The 25,527-nt window shown below is 33.8% G+C and overlaps 1 protein-coding gene and 1 pseudogene across 1 annotated transcript in view; both read right to left on the bottom strand.

Annotated features, from left to right (window-relative positions):
• Positions 1 to 25,527, bottom strand: part of TTC28 (tetratricopeptide repeat domain 28) — a 641,766-nt gene that overhangs the window by 596,787 nt on the left and 19,452 nt on the right. Inside the window, exon 2 of the mRNA XM_023538443.1 lies at positions 23,120 to 23,398. Within this exon, the coding sequence (XP_023394211.1) occupies positions 23,120 to 23,398 (279 nt within the window). The remainder of the gene's footprint in view (positions 1 to 23,119; positions 23,399 to 25,527) is intronic.
• On the bottom strand, positions 8,654 to 8,772 carry LOC111747470 (annotated as a pseudogene).

Here is a 25,527-nt window from a genome sequence, read left to right as displayed (position 1 = left end):
TAACATTCAGCGTTGCTATAGAAACAAAAAATATATGAATAATGTTCCAATTTGGACCAATAGTAGTACCTCAATTTCAAAAAAAATGAATTTTATTTACGTATATTGCTCATATACCAATCTTATCATTTAAAAATGTTTTTTGGAAAAATATTTCTCTGCCATTGTTTCTGGAGGTGCTTTCATACCTTCTAATCCAAAATGGTTTTTTGAGACTACTTAAAAATACTTTTATGAAATGACTGTGCAAATCCCTAAAAGTTTTCTCTTTTTCACTAACATAAAAAATGCTACCAAACTTTTATTACAGGAGACAAAACAAATAGAAACCCTTTATAGTTGAGTGTCCTAATACACTTTAAATAATATCACCCACAAAGCACATATCTACAGTTTAATCAATTGTCAATAAATGACAACAAAACTACCACTTCATTTAAAACAATACATTCACATTTCTTAGTGTGATAAATATGTACCATCTGGGAGCTGGAAGTGAAACTTATTACTTATCATATGTTTAGAACTTAATTATTAGAACATTCTTGAAATGAATTATAACAAGCAAATCTGAGATTTTAAATAACTGAGCTCCTATTTCTTGAAATTCCTTTACAAGACTTTCCTTCTTGCCAGACTTCCTGAAACATTTCCTAAGGCAAAGCACTCATCTTAAAGTAGCTGGTTCTATCCCACAAAAGTCTGATTTCCAAGGAGATGCTGTGGACTGTGCATTACCTCAGGCTTACAATTATGAGAAAAATTCCTCTCAGTGAAAAACTGTGAGTTTTATCTCAAATCAACAATAGTGACATAAAAACTAAATGTATAAATAAGTAAACAATGACCAGTGAGCTTAAGAGAGGCTCACTTCCATACCAAACAGAAAAAGCTATCAATTAAATGGTGGCCGACTAGAAAAATGTCCTTTTGTTTGTAGTCTGCTTATAGTCTATTCTTAAATAACAAAAAAAAAAATTACTTTGTGCCTTCATATATGTATCCAAGAAAAGATAGAAACTTTCAATCACTTTTCCTCATCTCTTATTATAGATTTTTATCTTCATCTTAAATAAAAAAATCAAAAATGTTAAATTGGCATATTCCTAATATGGAATATTATATAGCTATTAAAAATGATTAGGTATCTATATTAACAGAAAAATGAACACTCTACAAATCTAATAATTTTAAAGTATCCCTTTTCTGGAAATGCATTATTTCATTTTTCTTTTTTTTAACATGACTTGCAAGCACAAATACCGAGTGCTACAAGCCTTGACACTATAACTCCTGCAGCCTCAGACTAACAGTTGGACTGATTCTGAATAAGAATGAAAGCAATAAAGGGTTTAACTACAAAACACAGTTTTTCTTCAAATTCCTTCCTAATCGGCTTTGATCAGAATGACTCTTAACCTTGGCGAACATCACACCATGTGAATTCAATTCATGTGATTGATGACCTTCCCTAGCCCACCCATTTCTGTAAGTTGACTGCGCTTCCTCAATCTTACGTGCCACTTTTTTCTCTTTCTGACCCAAGAGGAAGAAAGACTTATAAATAATACTCTTTTAAATAGCATAATTTATTCTTTTATAGCATGTCAGAATAAATAAAAGAACTTTCATCTGAAAATGCTACCAGGAGCCTACTGTGTAAATGTAGGTATTTTCTAAAATAACCTTGAAACTGTAAATTGACACATTTGGTCAGATTGTGTCAAGCTTAATTTTTCTTTCTTTTTTTCATCTGAAATCTACTTTAGCAATAATTAACTCCATGATTACCACATTCTGCCATTAAAGGATATTATCAGCACCATCATACTAATGTAGGGAGGAGGCAAGAGAATTAAAAATGTTAATCAAGCTACCTTCAGAGACTGCAATATGCTTATCAGCCCTGCAGCCAGGCCAGGAGGACACCTTCAGAATAAAGGAAGATTTCTACTGGGATTGCTAACAACCCATTTCCCCATACCTGTGGAAGGGGAAAGAAAAATAACAGAGTCTTCAAGTAGCTGCCCGACACAAATAAAATCATTCATTCTAAGGCTAAAACCTTTGAGAACCTATGGATTAAAGGCTGGGAGCTAGCAGGTCTTTCAGGCTACATACTCTTCCTTTTCCCAATCCTCACTGTATGTCTATATCAAAGGAAATGGGAACTAAAGAATGATACATGAGAACTAAAGAAATCCCTGAACACTAGGCCCTTTCCTTGTCTCTCTCTGTTGGTCCCTCTCACTGTCTTTCTTGACTCTGTCTCTCTCACTGTCATCTCTCTTACACCCTCCCTTTCACTCTGCCTCTGAGGTGACCACACTCTATAGAGTATTATCCCTTTTCTAATAAACTTTTCTTTTGACTTGAACTTTGGCGTGTATGTCGAATTCTTTCTACACTCTCTGACAAAGGATGCTCTTCTCTTAGTACAGGGCTTGGTCTCCCCCCACTAAGGGAAATTTGCCCTATCCTGAATCAATATTGCAGAAATCTTAATGAGTATGAACTTTTGGGGTACGTAGCTTTGTTTCTTTTCTATCCGACCACGTCAGTTAAGGTATTTGTTTCTTAACAAATAAACTCTTTGATACTTTTAGCCAGAAATCAGTCCCATGAAGTTATTTTTAAGTATAATTTGTATAAAATAAAAATGTTAAGTTTTCATAATAACCTTTCCAAGCTGAACTGCTTCTAGTAAGATATTTTTCAGTGCTTTCATTTACTATGCACTTAGACTATGCACTTTTTCTAAAGTACTTTTGTAACACTTAACTCTTTGTATTTTTGTCATTTGAAAAGGTTGTGGTGCAGATGGTCTGTAATTAAGCTGCAGATTTATAACTGCTGTTAGCTTTGTAAATCCAAATATAGGTGTTTTTGTCCTGGTACATCATTTCATTTGCAGCAGGAGCTGGAATCCCACTGATCTACTAGCTACTATTTATTTTCTTCACAGTTCACAAAAGAAGAATGTGAAATTCAGTGAATGCTGTTACTAATCCTGTTGGAAGATAAATCCCATTTCACCAAAATTAAATTACATTTTTCCACTAAAATGATGATACAAGTTGAAGACACATCACTCTGAAATTGGAAGACCTTGGCATTTAAGGCTTACACAGTGGCTTACGCAGCTGAACTCTAGGTTACTACTCTGTTTTCCCATTTGGGGGTGCAGCTTTTTTTTAATGTTGAGAGATGCCATTCTAACTACTGTTAAATGTCTCTGTTTTGGGAAGGTATTACAAATACACACACACATATAAAGTATCCCTTTTCTTAAAAAAGTATGTAGGTGTATGTATGTGAGCACATGTGTACATATATGTAGAGTTTAGATATATTGCAAAAGGTCTCAAAAAATATTCAAATTGGATAAAAACAGTTAACTCTAGAACTGAAATGGGGGATGGGGAATAGGGCGAGGAATAAAATTTTTATTGTTTGAGAGTTTTCCAAAAGTAATTTTGAGTTACTTTTGTAATTAAAAAATTATATGTATGTGTGTATGTACAATTTATAGATTAACCCAAAACACCTGAAACATAGCTTCAAAGGCATACAAATAATAAGCCTATCATAAAATCATGTGTTTAAAACATATGAAATAATGATTTATATTAATAACAAGAAACCATTTATCCCCAAAGATAAATTGGTAATAACATTTGTTTTGGTAATGAAATCTGTAACATTAAAAGAAGTAACAGCTGGCTGCGATGGATTTCACTCATGGTAGAATACAGTTTGAACTTAAATTAAGGGAAGTGTCACATTCTTGCCTATGAAAAATCCCCTTTCCTGACCATCCTTCCAACTGTCTACGAAAAGCTTCTGAATAACTAAATTAACACCTCTTTAAAAACATGAATAAAATTATGCAAAAGAAATGTCAGAAAGATAGTCAACTTTATTCTAAATATGTATTATGAAATTAGTATTTAACTTATAACTTTGATTTTAATGTCGTGAGGCAGAAAGATTAGAAAAAAAATTAGAGTCAGATACAGTTTCTAATCCTGGTTTTTCTTACTTTCTGGCTCCAGGCAAACTACTTAAATTTCTCACCTATCTATAAAATAGATAACACTACCTATTACAGATGATTGTTATGAGGATCAGTGAGAGCCCTTCAGATATAAAGTTCAGTGAGTCTTAACCTATACCACTACTCCAGTCTAAGTTAGCATCATCATTGGTCTGCCTGCTTCTGCTTTCACCCTCCTACTTTCCATTTTCCTGACAACAGTATTCTATATTTCACCATAAATAAAATTATGGAAAAGCACTTCCAAAATGGCAAGGTAAGGACTTTCAAAACTCTTCCATAAAAGCAATAACAACACAAGCAAAACTTGTCAAAATCAACTTTTTCAGCATTGTGGAAGTTAACCAACAACTTGAAGCAACCCAAGAAGTGTTTCTTCAACAGAAACAGCTGCTCTCAAAGAACAGCAAATTTGTGGGGTTTTACCTTACACTTCTTTATCCCCTTTCCCTAGCTCTATGATAGACTTGAAAGCCAGCAGCCTCTCAAGCATAATACCTGTGAAAATCAGAAACTTAGGAAATCAATGGAGGGGTCAAAATGGTTTGGAGTTCCCCGAAACATCCCATCCCCAGAATATTACCACTATTTGATCTGTCTGGCAGCAACCTAAAAAAATCCATTCACAGGACTTTATTTTACATGACTCAGATATGGCTCAGTAAAAACAGCCCTCTTCCCAGCGTGTGTGTCAACAAAATCAGTGGCAATTAGTTAACATCCCAGCTACCTGAAGCAGCAATACAAATTGGATAAGTAAGAGGCTAAAGAAAAACTTAAAAGAAAAATCTATAGATTTAGACGTAAAAAAAAAAAGGGCTTGGAAAACTCCAAAATATTCTTGGAAACCTAGGAATGTTCAGGGCTCTGCACATGCCCAAAAAAGACCTGAGAATACCTCAGTCTCTCACCTCTGGCTGAAATTACAGTACTACACAAGCAAGAAGGCTAAAACAGAATTGTAAGTCACCAGTGTTGAAGGTTAGCCCAACATACACAAGGAACTCTTGAACAAAGACTGGTAAATTTATTGATTCAAAGCATTTAAGGGCTGTCTAATCAATAGCTGACCATTAAGCTAATCGAGCAGACTTCAGTGGCTACACATGACAAAGAATATAGACTTTAAAAAATTAGTCCAGGAAAGTCACTAACTCACAAAAGGCAACAACAACAAACTCTTGTTGGGGGAGGAAGGAGCAAGCAATCTGATTTTCAAGGCTGCCATGTTATATTACTTAAAATTTCCAGTTTTCAACAACAAAAAAAAATGATGAGACACATACACACAAAAAAGGAGGCAATAGAAGCTGTTCATGAGGAAATCCAGGCATTAAACTTACTAGACAAAGACTTTAAATCAGCTATTATAAACATGTTCGGAGTACCAAACAAAACCATGTCTAAAGAATTAAAGTGTAAGCATGATGTCTCACCAAATACAGAATATCAATAAAGAGAACAGAAATTGTATGATTTAAAAGACAATGGCATAAGGCAATAATTATAAGACTATGCTGATGGGCTTATGTATAAAGAGTAATTTGTACAACAATAATAGCACAACAGAAGGAGAAGAGAATGGAGTTTTATTGGAGCAAAAATTTTGTATACTATTAAAATTTAATGTATATAAATTCAAACTATTGTTTTAAATTAAAGTTTTAATTATAATCCTTAGGGCAACCACCAATAAAATAATTTAAAAATATATAGTTTTAAAAAAATGGAATCTAAATGGTACACTAGAAAATATTTATGTAACATAAAAAAGGAAGTAGTGAAGAAAAGAAAAAGACATATAAGAAACAATACAGACATAAAAAATAACAAAAAGGTAGACATAAATCCTACTTTATCAACAGTTACATTAAAATAAATGGATTAGACACTACAATGAAAGGACACAGATTGGAAGAATGGATTTTTAAAAAACAAAAAACATGAGGGAAGGATCTAAAAGTCACATAGATGATAGAGGCTTTGTCCATCCTTATTGCAATCATATCAAAGTTGGAACAGAAATACGGAGCAAACAGCAAGCAGTCTCCTGGGATCTAGATGAACAGAAACACTACAACTAGGAATAGAAATAATTAATCAACCTGCAATGGTAAAAGGTACAATAGGGTGAAGGCCCGAGTCTGCCCGGTCCTCCGTGGCTGAATGGGACACAGGGTACTGCAGCCAAAAGCTGCAGATACCTCTTAAAGAGGCTGTGTCCATGACCAAACTTTTGCAGTGACAGATTCACTTGCTCTGAGTACCAGCATCAAGTCAGCTGCTTGGAGGGCACCAGGAACTTCAGAGGGACACTGAGTTGTTGGAGCAAGGGCCAGATGTGAGAATCTCTCCCTGGCAGAAGTGCCAGCAAATCCATTGTTCTTCTGTTGAGCCCTTCCCTCTCTCAGTGTGTGGACGCAGCACCGCCATAGCTGAAATGTCATCATCTGCCCAAAAGAGTTCCTGAAACTCTGCCTCCCCCAACTCATGGCCCCACCCAAAACACATTCAGTTGTATCCTCAGTGAGTCCGGTGCTCCTTACTGAGCCAACTCCAAGACCCACACTGGTGGCAGCTGGTCTCGGTTTATGGTGTGGCCTCTTGAGGCAACATTAAACACAGCATCTATGGATTCCTTGTTGAATCTTAGCAGGTGGTCCCAGAGGGTCACAGGCTGGGGCAAAAATTGGCCTGCTGCTGAACCCCTCTCAAGATTGTGCCCCTAGACACCTACTACACAAAGCCGCACTAATAAAACCAAGACACTCAGAAGCTTTGCTTAGTACATAGGAACAGACACAGCCAAAATGGGAAGACAAAGAAGCAGAAACCATATGAGAGAACAGAACAGAGATCCAGGAATAATGGAGTCAAGCAATCTAACAGATGCAGAGTTCAAAACACTGGTTATAAAGATGCTCAATGAACTTAGGGGAAGTATAGATGAACTCAGTGAGAACTTCAGCAAAGAGATAAACATAAAAAATAGAAAGGGAAATTATAAAAGGGAACCAGTCAGAAACGAAGAACACATAATCTGAGATGCAGAGTGTATTAAAGGGAATCAAAAGAATGGATAAAAAAGAGGATCAAACTACCAATGCAGAGGATGTAGAAGCCAAGGACACCCAATCAGAATAGCAAAAAAAAAAAAAAGCCAAGATTATAATAATAATTTAAGGTGCCTATGGGGACAAAATTAAATGTAAAAACATCCATGTCATAGGGGTACCTGAAGGAAAATAAGACGCTTAAGACCTATTTGAAGAAATAATGATGGAAAATTTCCCTAACCTAGTGAAGGAAATAGACACAAAACCCCAGAAAGGTCAGAGAGTCCCAAAAAAGATGAACCCAGAGAGGCCCACACCAAGACAAAGGTTAAATACAAAGAGAAAATCTTAAAAACAGCAAGAGAAAAGCAGTTACCTACAAGGGAGCACCCATAAGGCTGGCAGCTGATTTTACAAAAGAAACTATGCAGGACGGAAGGGCTTGGCACAAAATATTTCAAGTGATGAAAACCCAGAATCTACAACCAAGAATACTCTATCCAGCAAAGCTATTATTTAGAGTTGAAGGACAGATGGAGCTTCCCAGACAAAAATAAGCTAAAGGAATTTATCACCACTCAGCCATTATTACAGGAAATGTTGGAGGGGCTTCTTTAAGAAGAAAAAACATGTATCAAAATCGTGAAGAAAAAATTACATATCTATCAATGAGTACCTCAAATGGAAAAAAATTAAGTGCTCCAAACAAAGAAGAGGGTGGCTGAATAGCTAAGAAAACAAGACCCCCACATATGCTGCCTACAAGACTCATTTCGGGTTAAAAGACACATACTGACTAAAAGGCAGGGGATGGAAAAAGATATTGCCTTGATGGACCTAGAGGGTATTGCGCTGAATGAAGTTAGTCCGATAAAGATAAATATCGCATAATTTCATATACATGTGGAATCCAAAGAACAAAACAACAACAACAAAAATGAAAACAAACTCATAGATGCAGAAAATAAACTGAGGGCTATTAAATGGGAAGGGGGCTGGGAAGTTGGTGGAAAAGGGCAAAGGGATTAAGAAGTACTAATGGAGAGTTACAAAATAGTCATGGAGATATAAAGGATAGTATAAGGAAGATAGTTAATAATGTAATAAATATGTAGGGGGAAGAAAGGTACTAGATTTAGTGGAGTGATTACTTAGTGAGTTATATAGATCTCTAATCACTATGCTATACAACTGAAACTAATACAGTATTGTATGCCAACTATAATTGAAAAACTCATTGAAATGAACAATGTAAATACAAAAAACTAATTGTATATTATATTTCAATACAGCCAGAAAAAAAAGTGTTACTAGAAATGTGCAGTGAAAAAAAATACAAATAAAAACTACTGAGCATGTACAAGAAGTAAAATATGCATTAAACATTTTATTCACACAATGAAGTAGACTTTAAGCAACTTCTGTTTAATACTTACAAGAGAATCAATTTTTTTTTTTTTTTTAGGCGAGGCAACCCTTGGTAGACCTCACAGATTGCAAAGACCTTATCAGCTTATAATCCCTTATTTTTTTATTTTTATGCCTACAGCACCTAGTCTTCCTAGGTGGTCTCCCATCCAAGTATTAACCAAGCCCGACCCTGCTTAGCTTCCGAGATCAGACGGGATCAGTCTTGTTCAGGGTAGCATGGCCATAGATGAGAATCATTTTTTTATATGCAGAAACACGATTTTATTTAGAAGTATCTGATCAAATAAATAATGTGTGATAAAAGTATATTCATAAAAAGAAACATGCTGTAACTCTACAAGACACTTTAGTTTCAAAGACACAAATAGATTAAAAGGAAAAGTACAGAAAAAGAGAAGTGGAGTGGCTGAATTAATATCAGACAAAACAGATCTTAAGACAAAAATTTCTTTGTTACTAGAGACAAAGAAGGATATTTATAGTAATCAATCTTTCAGAAAGACAATCATAAAAATATTAGTATCCAACAACAAAGATGCCAAAATACATGAAGCAAAAACTGACAGAATTGAAGGGGAAAATAGAAAATAGACTTCAAAATCCCACTTTTAATAATGAATAGAACTATCTCATATTAATAAGAAAACAGAAAACTTGAACACTATAAACTAGATCTAATGGACATCTACAGAACACCCCACCCAACAACAGAATACATATTTTTTTCACAAGTGCACATGGAACATTCCTGAGGACAAAAGATGTGTTAGACCATAAAGCATGCCTCAATAAATTTTTTTTTTGGGGGGGATGAGGAAATAAGTGTTTATGTGGGATTAAGAAGTGCAATTTAAGAGCACAGATTCAGGCAGAAACCCAAATAGTGTCCCAATTCCAGGGTGAGGGCGAGGGGTTTTTAAGAGAAAAGATGGAGTAATTACGCAGATAGAAGAAAGAGATTCCTATTGGAGCTAACAAGCTGAGTTACTCTTTAGTTGTACATGGCTAGTTACTGATTCTATCTTCAGAGAGTTTATAATATCAATCCTTGTGGTCAGGATGTCTGCTTTCCTATTAGCTTTACAAATAATTATAAAACACAGTTGGTTTGGCCCAGTCCAAAGGTTGTTTTACCCAGTTCAAACATTCCAAAGTTTCAAGGAACAAGATGTGGAAGGCAGCTCCTCTAGTATGGTGGCTCCGACTTTATTTTAAAATGGTTTCACTTATGTCAAATTTGTAAATGGGACCACATATCATTCAAAGACTTCTTAGAAATGGTCACTAAAATCTCATGAAGTTGCAGAAAGGATTATATAGGTCAACAGGTCATTCAGCTGGTTAGCTAGTCACAAAGTCTTCACTAAGCACCTCCTATGTGCCATGTAGGCAGCTGCAGATACAGGTGAGCAGGATACAGAATGCAGGCTCAAAATGCTTCCATCCTTTGACAGGTGTTGTCCAGGCATTGCTCAGAGTTGATCAGTTGATTTGCTGACTTGGTAGGTTGGAGGTCGGAGAGGTCAAAATGATACTAAAACCTTAGCCAGTTAGGACAACCACTCACCCGATGCTCCAATCCTCTCTTCAGTATCTTTGCTCACACACTTGCAAGGACGGAGAACTCACTACCTTTAACGGTAGTATCACCTGAAAAACACTGCCTCCGAGAAAGTGTTTCTTTTTTTTTTAATTTATTTTATTAGTTTCAAGTATACAGTACATTGGTTGGATATTTATATAGTTTATAAAATGATTCCCCTAATCGCTTTTTCTCTCCTCTGGCTCTCTACCTAGCCATTATATTAATGCTAACTGCATTCCCTATGCCGTGCTCTCCATCCCCATGACTATCGACTGTTAATTTGTACTTCTTTAACCCTTCGCCCCATTCTCCCAGCTCCCCAACCCCTCCTCCCTCCGTCTGTCACCAGATTGTCCTCTATATTTGTGAGTCTGGTTTTGATTAGTTTGTTCTTTTTGTTCCTTAGATTCCATGTATAAGAGAAATCATATGGTATTTGTCTTCCTCTGTCTGACTTATTTCACTCAGTGTAATAACCTCTAGATCTATACATGACATTGCAAAATGGTAGGATTTCATTTTTTAATTGCTGAGTAATATTCCATTGTATATATGAACCATAACTTCTTTATCCAATCATCTGCTGATGGGCATTTAGGTTGCTTCCATATCTTGGCTATTGTGAATAGTGCTGCTGTGAACATAGTGGTGCACAGATCTTTACAAATTATTGTTTGGGTTTTCTTTGGATAAATACCCAGAAGTGTAATTGCTGGATCAAAAGATCCATCTAATTTTAATTTTTTGAGAAACCTCAGACTGTTTTCTATAGTGGCTGTATCAATTTGCAATACCACCAACAGTGTATGAGTTCCCTTTTTTCCACATCCTCGCTAACACTTGTTCTTTGATTTATTGATGATAGCCATTCTGACAGGTGTAAAGTGATATCTCATTGTGGTTTCAATTTGCATTTCTCTAATGATTAGTGACCTTGAACATCTTTTCATATGTCTATTGGCCAACTATATTTCCTCTTTGGAGAAATATCTGTTCAGGTCTTTTGCCCATTTTTCAATTGGATTGTTCTTTTCTTGTTGAGCTATATGAGTTCTTTACATATTTTGGATATTAACCTCCTATCAGATTTATCATAAGCGAGTATCTTCTCCCAATCAGTCATCTTTTTTTGTTGATGGTTTCCTTTGCTGTACAAAAACTTTTTAGTTTGATACAGTCCCATTTATTTTTTCTTTTGTTTCCCTTGCCCAAGGAGATATATCAGAAAAAAATATTACTGTTAGCAATGTCAGAGAGTTTACTGCCTATGTTTTCTTCCAGAAGTTTTATAGTTTTGGGTCTTACACTTAAGTTCTTAATCCATTTTGAGTCTATTCTTATATATGGTGTAAGATGGTGGTCCAGTTTCTTTTTTTTTTTCCCCATGTATCTGTCTAATTTTCCCAACACCATTTATTGAAGAGACTGTCTATACCCCATTATATATTCTTGCCTCCTTTTTCACATATTAAGTGACCATATCTGCGTGGATTTATTTCTGGGCTCTCTATTCTGTTCCATTGATCAATGTATCTGTTTTTATGCCAGTACCATGCTGTTTTGATTACTGTAGACTTGTAGTATAGTTTGATATCAGGCAGTGTGATACCTCCAACTTTGTTCTTCTTTCTCAAGATTGCCATGGCTATTCAGGGTCTTTTATGGGTCCACATAAATTTCAGGATTACTTTTTCTAGCTCTCTGAAAAATGTCATTGGTATTTTGATAGGGATTGCACTGAATCTATAAATTGCTTTGGGTAGAATGGCCATTTGAATGATGTTGATTCTTCCTACTCATGAGCACGGTATATGCTTCCATTTATTTGTATCTTCTTCAATTCTTTTTTTCAATGACTTACATTTTCTGAGAACAGGTCTTTTACCTCCTTAGTTAATTTGATTCCCAGGCATTTTGTTGTTTTCGATGCAACTGTAGATGGGATTGTTTTCTTAATTTCTCTTTCCAAAAGTTCATCATTGGTGCATAAAAATGCCACTGACTTCTAAATGCTAATTTTGTACCCTGCTACTTTACTGAATTAATTGATCGCTTCTAACGGTTTTTTGGTGGAATCTTTATATATAGTTCTCTATATACAGTATCATGTCATCGGCAAATAATAAGAGTTTTACTTCTTCCTTTCCAATTCGGATACCCTTGATTTCTCTTTCTTATTTTATTGCTGTGGCTAAGACTTCCAATACAATGTTGAAGAGGAGTGGTGAAAGTTGGCATCCTTGTCTTGTTCCTAATATTAAGGAAAATTTTTAGCCTTTCCCCACTGAGTATGATGTTAGCTACAGGAAGCCTCAATAAATTTTAAAGGATTGACATGATACAAAGTATGATATCCAAACACAATGGAATGAGATTTGAAAACAGTAACAGAAGAAAATTTGGAAAGTCACAAATACGTGGAAATTAAATATACTCATAATCTTTAACTAGACCGATCATAAATTAAATGTCATCTTTCTAGTTAAAATCTTCCAATGATATCTCATCAGTCTTTGAATAAAATATTACCTCCTTACAATTGCTTAAAAGGGCCTACATGACCTGGCTCCTGCCCAACTCAACCACCTCATCTCTTACCATCTCCTTTCCACTCACTCACTGTGCTTCACTGGCCTCTATGCTATTTTCTATATTACCAAATTCAGACTAGCTGTTAACTCTGACTAGAATGCACTTTGCCCAGATCTTCACATTTGGTTCTTTCAGGTCTCATCTGAATCCTCTTCTCCTATAAACTCTCTCATAACCGTCATTCTCTTTTCTCAGTATTCTTCTTCCCTTTAGTCTGTTTTAAATGTCTTCAGAGCACTTATCACATTCAAACATTTTCATATGTAATTATTATTTATTTTCTGCTTCTCCTCACTAGAATGTTAGTTGTAACTTTATTCCACCTTGTTCTTGACTGAATCACTAAGGTTTAGAATACTGCCTAGCTCACAGAAATGCTCAACAAATTTATTTCTTATTCAAAAAATGACTTGATTTTATAGAAATTATAGAAAGCACATATACCCAAAAAGTGTATAATGAATGCATACTATTAAAAATACAGTTTTAAAACATTATTTTATGCATTTCTGTTATTAAGCTCCAAGGCATTTAAAACATTTTGTTTACCTGTAATGACAAGTAAAACGCAAATAAATTGCAACATAGACTCTGGTTTACATTATAGGAAATGAAATTGAATAGTGTCCTCTAAATCATATGGACATATGAGTGTTAAAACTTCAAAGAGAATTCTGAACTCTTAAGATTTCTTAATTGATGGACTCTTTTGTCCAGGTACGTAGTATAGCATACCACTTAAGAAAAAATTCTTTAGAATCAGACAGACCTCAGTTAAAATTCAACTCTAACAGTTACTAGCTAGATGTCCTGGACAAGTTATTTAAGCTCTCACTAAGTATAAATGTTCTCTTTTTTAAAGTTGAAATCATATCTACTCCATAAGATTATTGTGAGTGATACAAATAAAAGGATTCAGATGATCATTTTAAATAAGCATTCAATAAGAGCTATTATATTTTGTTATTATAATGTAGGTAAAACCAAAAGGAAACATGTAGTCAAGATATTTTTTAACACTTTTTCTTATATTTAACTCTGTCATCAGATATAATACCTGACTAATAAGGAACAATACCCTCTTATCAAGTATTATACCTGATGACAGGATTCTGTCATCAGGAATAACCACTGAATGAGAACATAAGAAGAGCTTTAAATCCATGAAGAAAGAGAAGGTATTTATGGTGTGCTTTAAAATTAATGGGAAAGTCCTACTGTGAAATTTTCCCATATATAGTGTTACACCATATTAAAATCTAGCATTCCTTTGGGTTTCTCTTCCTATGGTACCCTTGAGGAATATAACTATTTCTGAATCTCATAATTCACACTAAAATGACAGTAACTATTTCACAACTGATTTGTCTGAAAAGATGTGATTCAAGAAAATTCCAGAACAGAAAGAAAAAGGATTAAAAGTCAAACTATAATAGATACAACTAAAAAAGGATATGTTCCAGAAATGATGGTACATGAATATATACCATACTGTGTATATGATCTGACAAAGAATACTGAGGTAAATTACAAGGATAGCCACAAATTCTTTCCTTTCTATAGAGGCCTTTGGGTACTCCTCTTCTACAGCGGGTCTGAGTTTAGTCGTGTGACTTGCTCTGGCCAATGGGTCAACAGCAAATGTGGTATAAACAGACTCAAAAACTGCTTGTGCATTGGTGTTGCCATTCTTTTACAGTTCATGGAATCCTACAACTGCCATGTGAAGAAGCCCAGGAAAACCTGCTGGATGATAAAAGACACACAACATACTTGCAGCTGTTCCCCTAGCCAACAGCATACCAACTGTCAGAAATGTGAGTGAGACCGTCTTAGATGATCCAACCGCCAGTCAAGTCTCTAGCTGACCTCAAACACATGAGCAAGCACCACAGAAATCAACTGGGTCGACCCAGACCAAAAGAGCTACCCAGCTGACATTCAGAATCCTGAACTAAATAAATGGTTATGTTAAAGCCACTATGTTTTGGAGTGATGTTTTACAAACAAAAGCTAGCAGATACATTTTTTCCCCCAAATAATAGAGAAAAGGTAGAATACCAAAACAATGAAACAATTTCAATATGCTAAATTTTTTAAATAATTAAATATTGTTACCAGGGAAGATAATAACTATGCTTACCTATAGTAAATGCCTAATAAATATTTACTGAACTGAAATAAATGAAATATAGCCACATATAAAAGAGCAACTGGAGCAAATAAGTTATTCAAAAGATTGTATGTACCAAATACGTGGTAAAAAAAAAATTCTTCCTGTGCACTCTGCAACAAATATATCTTAGTGGAATAGTTTATCCATTTGACATCATAATTTTTTTTAAAAAAATGATCAACAGAAGTTGGAAGGATTCAGAAGATTACTAAGATTATTATAAGAGGAAGAAAAATGCTCAAAAAAAGACTGAGTAGTTTAACTTAAAACTATGTGTATATAAATACAGAACAATTACTAACAGTATTATGATGATCATTATCATCATCATCAATGACCATCATGTATTAAGTAAACGGAAAATGAAAAGCTCTGTGCTAAATGCCTAACATTATTTTATTTAATCCTCTATACAAGCCTTCAAAGTTTGTGATGTTAACCTAGTTTACAAATGGTGAAAATGAGGCTTACAGAGGAAAAGTAACATGTAATGGGTTTTAAAAAAACCTAGGTCCAACTCCAAAGAACCAACGGTCCTTGCTTCACATGTATATTGTTTCAAAATACATGAATTCAGTTACCGAAGTTAAGTAACACCAGTTCCCTAATAACACAGTTCAAATTTCAGTTACCACAATATATTAACCTTGAGTAAACACAAAGAACAAACTCCGCTGCTAGTTCTTCAGTCCACAATCACTTCGTAATTAAGAGATGTGCATCATGATTAGTGACCAGTCACATCACTTGTTTCAAAGTCTGCTGGTGACTGCTCACTGCATATCTGTTATTCATCTCACACACAAATAGCAAAGAGGTAGCTGAGTTGCCTCCTTATTTCCCAGTGATAAACCCCTGTGGACATTTTATAAAAATGGATTTTTTGAAAGAGAGAACTAACCAACAAAGACAAATGCAGCAAAGGAATAAAAAGTGATAATGCTTGAAGTAAACTTCAAATCAAACATAAAGGGAGTTACAGAAGAAACACCTGACAGTAGAAATGTTGACACATCCGCCGTACAAGAGATTCAGTCAGAACTTAATGAACTTATTGACATAAATGAGGAAAGTAGTTGTGACCAAAGGTGAGAAAGTGATGTTAGCAAAATTTTTGGAATTTAGGAACTTTCAGAGATATTTGAAACTGCAAAAACAAAGGTTAGTGTTGGAACTTGATCCAAATTAGGAATATACAATTTGCCAACACATAGAAAAGATGTCCACTCTGTATTATAAATTATATGATGAGAGGAAGGCAGCAAGCATTGTTCAAATAACTCTGAGTAAGTTTCTTACAGAAAAAATAAAACAAATTATCAATGTTTCTAACAGTTTAAATCATAGTGTACTAAATAGTTTTAACATTTTTTCATTCTTTATACATTTATAATCCACTGTAAGAAAGATTTTAATGTTTTAAGAAAAACTTTTAAAGGTCACAGAACAATCAAAAATCACCCTGCAAGATTTTTCAGCTTGCACAGTCATTTCTGTGGTAGTGACACATGCAAAGCAAGAGCTGGCTATATATGCTATTTCCATTATACTATGCTATCTCACTAAACATATAATGAGAAATTTTAAAGAAATGTTAGATTATTTCCAGAACTGATTAAAAAGTAGACTAAAACTATTGAGGAATTCAACTAATGACAACAAGAACTTCTAAACCATCAAGGCGAGAAGTTTATGATCTGTAAAATCTGCATCTTTAGAAGTCTTTAAGAAGAAAATGCAGTACCATCATCTAATTTTCTCATTGATTTAGACACTGAAGTTAAAAAAAAAAAAAAAATGGTGGCCAGCAATGGCTGGGCTATAAAACAAATAGAAGACAAACTTTCAAAGAATTTTCAAACTAGGTTAAGACTCAGATACATTCAAGTGACATGTTTATACAGTAATATAAATAATTAACTATGTGAAATTAGCAATAGACTAATGAATGTTATATTATATTCCTAGAAGTTCAATGTTCCAGGAAAGCTTCCAGGAAAAAGTAAGAGTTGAACTAGATCTACTTAGCCCAATAATAGTGGGAGCAAAGGAGAAAACTCTAGGCACAGAGCTTGATATAAACAAGGAAGAAGGAAAAAACTGGACCAACATGCAGAACTGGTTTGTCAGCAGAGTAGCAAAAAATAAAGGGAGAAATGGGACCACTTGTGCTGAGTCTTGAATATCACGCCAATTGTCAGCATGTAACAAAAGAAAATTTTTTATAAGAATACTTACAATAAAAGGTTATCACAACAAAATAAGAATGAAATTCTAAGAACCTGGACTGTAATACTGACTGTGGAAATAAACTGTATAAGATATATATGGAATACATTTAAGTGCAGAGGAGTTGTTGGCCAACTTGATACAAACAATGAAAAAGAAGAAAAATATCCTAAATATCCTAAATGTATGAGACCAGGTAACTGAGAACAATGACTACCAATGGGAGAACTCAAAACATCGAGAAAGCCAACAGGGCCAAGGAGGCAAGATGAGTTTGTTGGGGATCCAATGACCATGAAGAATCTTATATCACTGAAAAGAAGTCAATTCTGCTTCCAGTAATGACAGAGCAAAAAACAAGTACATAATTTAGACATAATAGAAAAAGAAATCATCTGAAGGACCAGACAGTAGCAGATCTGGAAGAAGAGACCTAGGAAGTGAGTTCTCATTTTCGAAGTGCACAGGTAAGGTGCAATCAGAGTGCTGAGCAGGGTAACAGGAGTGCTGTTTTTCTGGCCTAGGAAATCAGAATATTGAAGCACAGGAAACTATAGCCTTTGGCCAAGGAGAAAGGGAATCCCACTAGGAAAAGAACCAGAAAAGGGATACTCAAATTCTTTCTACCCACATCTTTGGCTAACCCTTAAACATAAATGAAACAAAGCCAAAGCAGTTCGACTAAAGATAAACTATCTGCACTGAAGCTGGAGCTGCAATGCAAGAAACAAAGTATGCAGTTCTATTATAACCAAGATAATTACCTGCCAAATAACATCATCAACAATTGAAAACACTGCACAATTTTCTCAAGAGAAAAAAAATCAACTCAAGAAGTATTCAGATAAATCAACAAATGGCAGGAAATGCGTAACAAAGGAGCAAAAACAGAGAAGATAAATAATAAAATAATAGGAAAAAATCAACAGCATCAATAATTACATTAAATGTTAATGGACAAAGATTCCAATTAAAAGGCAGAGAATGACAAAATTATATGCTGTCCAAAAGAAATAAATTTTAAATGTAAAGGACCACTGAGTAAGCTGAAGAAAGCTGAAGTGGCTATATTATTATCAGACAAAATAGATTTTAGGACAAAAATAACTATCAGAGATAAAGAAGAATCTTCCATAATAATAAAAGGATCAATTCATCAAGAAGACATCATGAAAATATATATGTTACTAACAAAGTTTCAAAAAAATGAAGCAGTGATAATATTAAAAGGATAAACAGCCAATTCCAAAATCTTAGTTGATTTTAATTTCTTTATTCCAGCAATTGATGGAATAACTAGACAAAAAAAGTCAGCAAAGACATAGAAGATACGAACAACACTATCAACCACCTAGACTTAATTGATATCTATAAAACTATATCTCACAACTGCAAAACACACATTCTTTTCAAGTGCTCCTAGCAGGTTCACCAGGATAAGCTATATGCTGGGCCATAAAACAAACCTCAATGAATTTAAAAGCATTAATGTCATACCAAGTAGGTTCTTTAACCACAATGAAATTAGATATCAACAATAAGATAACTCAAAATATATGTATATTAGGAAATTAAGCAGCAAACTTGCAAATAATCCATGGGTCAAAGAAGTAATCACAAGAAAAATTTGAAAATATTCTGAACTGCATAATAATGAAAAAAAATCATATCAAAATTTGTGGGATACAGCAAAAGCAGTGCTGAGAGAGCAGTTAGCTTTAATGCTCATATTTAAAAAAAAAGAATAAAGATTTAAAATCAATGGCCTAAGTTCTCATCTTAAGAAATGAGAATAAATTTAATGTAAAATTACTAGAAAGAAGGAAATAATATAAAGAGCAGAAATTGATGAAAGAGAAATGTACAGTATTGAAATCAATGAAACTAATAGTTGATTATCTGGAAATACAAAATTTATAAAGCTCTAGACAGACTAATGAGACAAAAGAGAGAAGACACAAATTAACAATATCAGGAATGAAAGAAACGACATCACTATAGATCCTACAGAAATTAAAAGGATAATAAGGAAATGTTAACTTTATGCTTATAAACTTGCAACCTAAATTACATGTAAAAATTTACTGAAAGCAAAATACCAAAGCTAATCTAAGAGAAATTAGAACATTTGAATGGCCTTATATCAATCAAAGAAATTGAATTAATAATTAAAACCTTCTCACAAAGAAAAGTCCAGGTGAAGTTGGCTTGACTGGTGAATTCTACCAAATACGAAGGAAGAAACAATGCCAATCCTACATAAAATCTTTCAGAAAATACAAGAAGAAAGAACATTTCACTATTCATTCTATAAGGCCAGCATCACTCTGATACCAAAACCAGACAACAGTATCATGAGAAAACACAGATCAATATCCCTCATAAACATAGATGCAAAAATTCTTAATAAAATTACAGCAAATCATATCCAACAATATATAAAAAGGATAATACCTAATAACTAATTGGCATTTATCCCAGGAATGCAGGGTAGGCTTAATAGCCAAAAAAAAATCAATTCAATTTACCATATTAACAGAGTAAATGAGAAAAAAACATATTATAATTTCAATAGATGAAGAAAAAATTGATAAAATTCAATACTCAATCATAAAAGGAATTGAAGGGAACATCCTCCACCTGATTAAGGACAGCATCCTCAAAAATGAAAAGTTCAATGCCATCCCACTAAGATCAGGAATGACTTAAAAAAAACTTCACTCTCACCATTTCTATTCAAAACTTTACTGGATAACCTAATCAGTACACTGGAACAAAAGAAAAAAGAAAAAGAAAAGAAAAAGAAAGAAAAGGCATATGCAAAAGAAAAGAAGAAGTAGCACTGTCATTATTTGTAGGCAACATGCTCATGTACAGGAAAAAAAATGCTAAAGGATCTGCAAAGACATAACATAAAATACAAAAAAAAGTATTTTCATAGGCTAGCAATGAAAATTAGAAAATGAAAAAATTTTAATCCATTTTTAACAGTATCAAAAATACTTAGAAATAAATATAACAAAAGATGTGCAAGATCTTAACACTAAAAACTACAAAAAAATTGCACAAGGATATATAAGAATGACTAAATAAATGGAAAGATACGCCATGTTCATGGGTTGAAAGACAACAGTGTTAAGATGGCAGTTCTCTCCAAATTGCCCTAAAAATTCAATACAACTCAATTAATTTTCCAGTAAGCTTTTTGACATTATTTAAAAATGCAAAGACAGAGAATAGCAAAAGCAACCTAGAAAAAGAAGAACAAAATTGGAAGACTCACAATATCTGATGTTGAGACATACAATAAAGCTACAGTAATTAAGATAGTATGGTTAGGGCATAATGATAGACAGATTAATGGAACAAAACAGAGTCCAGTAATAATCCCATAGTTTTATGATCAAAAGGTATGTGACAAAGGTGTCAAAGATAATTCAACAAGAGACAGTCTTTTCAACTAATGTTACAAGAACATGGTTATCTATATAAAATAAATAAACCTTGGCCCTTATGTCATACTATCACCCAAAATTAACTCAAAATGAATCATTAACCCAAAAGTGAAAACTATAAAAATTCTAGAAGAAAATATTAAAACTTTATGACCTGAAGAAGGACAAATGTTTCTTAAACATGACGCAAAAAGAATTAACATAAACAGACAATAGCTAAGAAGCAGCTGGAGATAAGTTCATACCTCTTTTGTAACCCAGATCACACCAAAATCATTCTTTCATTCAGACAAAATAGACATGAATAAAAGACTCTCCATTCAATCTCTGGAGTCCCTGGATCTTTACAAAAAGAGAGAGAGAAATTGGAAGACATGTTTTCCCACATCAAACTACGTACACAACAATTATATTTCAGAGCAAGATTTCAGAAAGGCAAAGGATTATAATGAAAAAGTCTGTTAGAAGAGTCAAAATTTAAAGAAAAAAATAATAAAATTTCACCAGACATACCTTTATGACAAGAGTATAAGTAAACTTTCTTTCACATGAGTATAGTCCTAGAAAAGTAAGTATAATATCAATTTTCATAAAATGAAACTTTTTTACGTAGTGGAAAATTCTTTATAGATTAATTTTGTTATGAACAATATTGCATAAGAAGATCCTTTCATGACTTCAATAATAAATCCTAATTTAATTTTATATAATTCTAGATGTTCCTAAGTTAGCTTGCTTAAAACCAAATATGGAGCTGAAATATTAATGTAAATTATAAATATATAATAACTTCATTTATCATAAGGAAAAATTCAGAGACTAAAATGATAGAAATTATCATAAAAGGTTGATGTTTCATCTATAATCATAGTTCACTGTTTTCAGCCTTTTTTGTACATAAAAAACACAAGAGGTTGACAAAAGAAAGTGGAAGTAATATAGAAAAAGGAAAAAGATAAAAGTTTAAAGATATTCGCAAATATAAGAAGGGTACAAACAGATTCTAAAAGGAATGAATGGAGATATTTAATTTAAAAATTAAACTCTATATTTATCAGGCTCATCACATCAATGAAAGGGAAAGAGAGATCCACAGTGTAGTGGTTAGCACATCTGCTTTACAAGCAGGAGGTCCTGGGTTTGCGCCCCAGTTGGAGCTAAAGAACATACCCCGGGTGCCCCAGGCCCTGGGTGCGCCAGGCCTCCAGAGTGCACCGGGGGTGCCAGGCCCCAGGTGCTCCAGGCCCCAGGTGCATGCCACGAGCATGTGTGGGGAGACATCCTGCCTTCACAAATCCAGTTCTTAAAAAGAAAGGGAAACAGCAACATCCATAGGTCAGGGGTAGAGAGGAGGGGAGTTAAAGAGGGGGGAAAAAAACCAAACCAACAAAGAAAAAAAATCAAAGGGAAAGAAAGACGAGACACCGCCAAACCATGCTAGAAAAATTTACTAATTTGAACCTTTAAAAAAAAGTCACAATCATAGCTATTATATAACACCTACTATGTACAAGTAACAAATTACCTAGCTCTTAAATAACCTTACAAGATAGGTATTATTATCCTATTTATCTTAACCCCAGAGAGGTTTAAGAGATTTACCTATATTCATTAAAAGAGAAAGAATTTGAACTTAGGTCTGTCCTTTGAAAACAGCATTCTAACTCCCAAATGTTGTCATATAACACTTTTTTTTAAAAACAGATTTTGTTTCATTTACAATGATTATAGTTATGAAAGAAATTCTTTAGGGAAGTAGAGAATACTAAACAATTCTTGAGGCAGCAGCAATACTGAAAATTGCACTGAATGGGGCCAAAAATATCAGAGTTGAAGTATAACATAATATGACTGTGACATATTATTAAGACAGCAAGAATCTTCTTTAAATCTCTAGGAAATATCTATTAGCCTTTTTTAACCCAACAGAAAGCCAAGAATGGAATCAAGTGGTTTTGCATTCAATAAAAAATATCTCAAACATTTCAGTCACATCTTAAGAAATCGTTTCTAAAATAAATTAGGGGTTAGGTGGTGAACAGGCACACTGAAAATATGTACGAAACAAAGATAATTCAACTCTTAAACCATTCAAGGAAATATAGACTATTACAATGATTTATTAGAAAAAAAGTTCCTCTGATTATACACCATTCTGAAAATAAGTAGCTATTGACAGGAAATAAAATTATTTCAAATTGAAGGAAAGCAACATGATCATCATACTCCATCTAAAACATCTGTGCACAAAGAGATGTCCAAAACCTATATAAATAACTCAAATTTATCCTATCAAGAAGATGAGTAAAAAAAATTCAAATCTCAAACATACAAGAATTAAACTTGGACATGGAAAGCATACTTCCAAAGCATAAAAAAGGAAGCCATTAACTAGTGTACCAGCTCAATGAAGCCATTCTACATTTTGCCAAAGTAGAGACTATTAAAATATTAATAAACTGCATTGAGTCAATAAAATGTTACATTAAAATGAAAAATCAGCACAAAAGATTCTATGAAAGTAAATGAAATTTCTACCTTAGGCCATTTGGGATTGAGAAGTCGAGCTTTGATTGCATCATCCAGTGCCTTGTCATACTGCTGGATTTTCATATATGCTGCTGATCTATTGCTGTATAAGATGCAGTTCTGTGGGTCAACAGCCAGAGCTTCATTGTACAGAACAATAGCTGTGTGGAAATCTCCATCATGACAGGCCTGGTTACTCTGACGAACTTTCTCAACAAATTCAGCTTTGCTCAGCACTGGCCCATCAGGACTTCTCTGGCCAATAGTCTTAGCACCAAAGAGAGGAATCTACAAACAAAGAAACTTTGTAAGACAAAGTTCGGATAATCCAGAGGGGTTCCTTGTCTGAACTTTAAGAGAATGCAGACATTCTTCATGATCAACTTTATATAACAGTTAAATTTTGTGCCCTGAAAGACAATAAACTTTGCAAGCAGCAGCAAACAGTGCCTTGAGTGCATAGGTATGTATGTATGTGTTTATATATACATATAGTTATAAACTTACATATTATATTTATGTATATATTTTTGATTGAATGAATGCAAAAGAGTACTCAAGCTTTTCCTTGGCAATTAAAAGTTTTATTAAGGGAAAGACCAAAATATAAACCTACATAGACAATATGATCTCAACCATGTTAATATGGTTGCACTTAATAGTAAAGGAACAAGATCAAAATATTAACTATACTAAGTTATCTTTGAACATAGGATTATGAATTATTTTTATTTTCTTAAAATTTTCTCTTATCTAAATACTAGGCAATGAGCACATGTTTTAAAATAAAAATAAATTTTAATGTAATAATGAATCCTTTTAAATTGGCAAATGTGTAACTGTAATTTGGCTACTATTATGGGATTTCAAAGACAAACACCAGTTTTTAGAGATCGTCAAAAATAAAAAATAAAAAAACTGCTAGAAATTATATGTTGGCATTTAAGGCCTGTTTTGGTATTGATTTTTCGAAGTCACTAACTTTTCTATGACTTTATCGCAGTGACCTGAAAACCAAAGGGAATGAATCAATCAAATGTTATTCATTTTTAAAACAGCAAACAGGAACTGCATTAGAGTCCCAAGGGATGAAACTTAAGACAGCAGTATCAAGAGAAACAATTTGCAATTCTAAGCAGGCTTGCCCTAAGTAAAATAAAAACAAAATGTAAATTTTCTTCCCCACATCTTCCTTTAAGTCTAAGTCCAGTCCCTTGATTCAAAAGATGGATCTGATACATAATACACCAACAGGTACAAAAGTAAAAGACTCCTCACAGAGGTATCTGCATTAAAAAGAACAAAGTCCACAAAGAGCAGGAAGAAAGGCAGAGTTAATTTCCCACACACTATTTTTCCTCTGTATACAGGGATATCATGTCCTAGATTTTGAGGACAATTTACAACATTAAAATATCCTAGAAGTTTCAAATATCAGTGTCCAAGTTACATCCCACAACTTCCTCGTACTGGAAGTGGCTAACCAATAATGTACTCTGGTTGGGTTTCTTTTTTTAGTGAAACACATTGCTTGAAAGTGAATGGACTATGTAACATTTACCAAACAACCAGGATCTTCCTGAATAGTCTTGATTTTTAATTATTTTATCCATATCATCAAACCAATGTGTAAGACATTGACAATGTATAAGACTAATTCATTTTGGAAAACACAGTCATCGCAATAATACTTAAGGTTAGTACTAGCCATAAATTATAGAAACAAAGTCTATATTTAAAAATTTGAGGGGTACAACACAAAAATAGCAATAATCGCCTTTAAAAGCAAAATGGTTATGTTCATTTGTAGCCTAAAAGTAAAAAAGACATGCTCTTACTATTAGAGCATTCTCTACTTCTCAGAGTACTAATTTTGGTTCAATGCCAACAGAGAAAAGAATCAAATTAAGAAAAGAAAGGGTCTGCACGCCATTCCTTCTATACATAGTAATATAAACTAACAATTTCCAAAAGATTTTCCTAGGAACCTCTAGGTCCTCGAGATACTGGGATGAACAAAGTTAAGTAAGTTTCTTCTTTAGTGGAAGATCTCTCAGAGCTTTTATTGTGCTCATTGTGAATCTGAGAGGGGGAGATACTTACATTATGAGATCAAAAGACACTTTTGGTAGAGCATCTAGCTGGACCAGAAATTGCTTGAAACACCGATGTAAACTATTAAAGAAAGCTTCTGAGAACACAGAAAAACACCATGGAAAAGTTAGTGCAGAAAGATTATATACTAGAGGAGAACTCCAACACCATCATTATCACCCAAGTGTCCACAAATTTAAGAGAAAAATGCACTCTAGTAAATGTACACAAAAGCTTCTTTCTAATTTGTCAAAATACGCCTATGGCTACTCAGCTGGTTACAATGTAGTCCTTAGGAGGCTAAGAAATAGCAATTTTTGTGT

The sequence above is a fragment of the Pteropus vampyrus genome, unplaced genomic scaffold, assembly GCF_000151845.1.
Source record: "Pteropus vampyrus isolate Shadow unplaced genomic scaffold, Pvam_2.0 Scaffold223, whole genome shotgun sequence".
In the NCBI taxonomy this organism is placed as follows: domain Eukaryota; kingdom Metazoa; phylum Chordata; class Mammalia; order Chiroptera; family Pteropodidae; genus Pteropus; species Pteropus vampyrus.
Note: the sequence above shows the minus strand (reverse complement) of the source record. Positions and strands in the feature narration are given on the sequence as shown.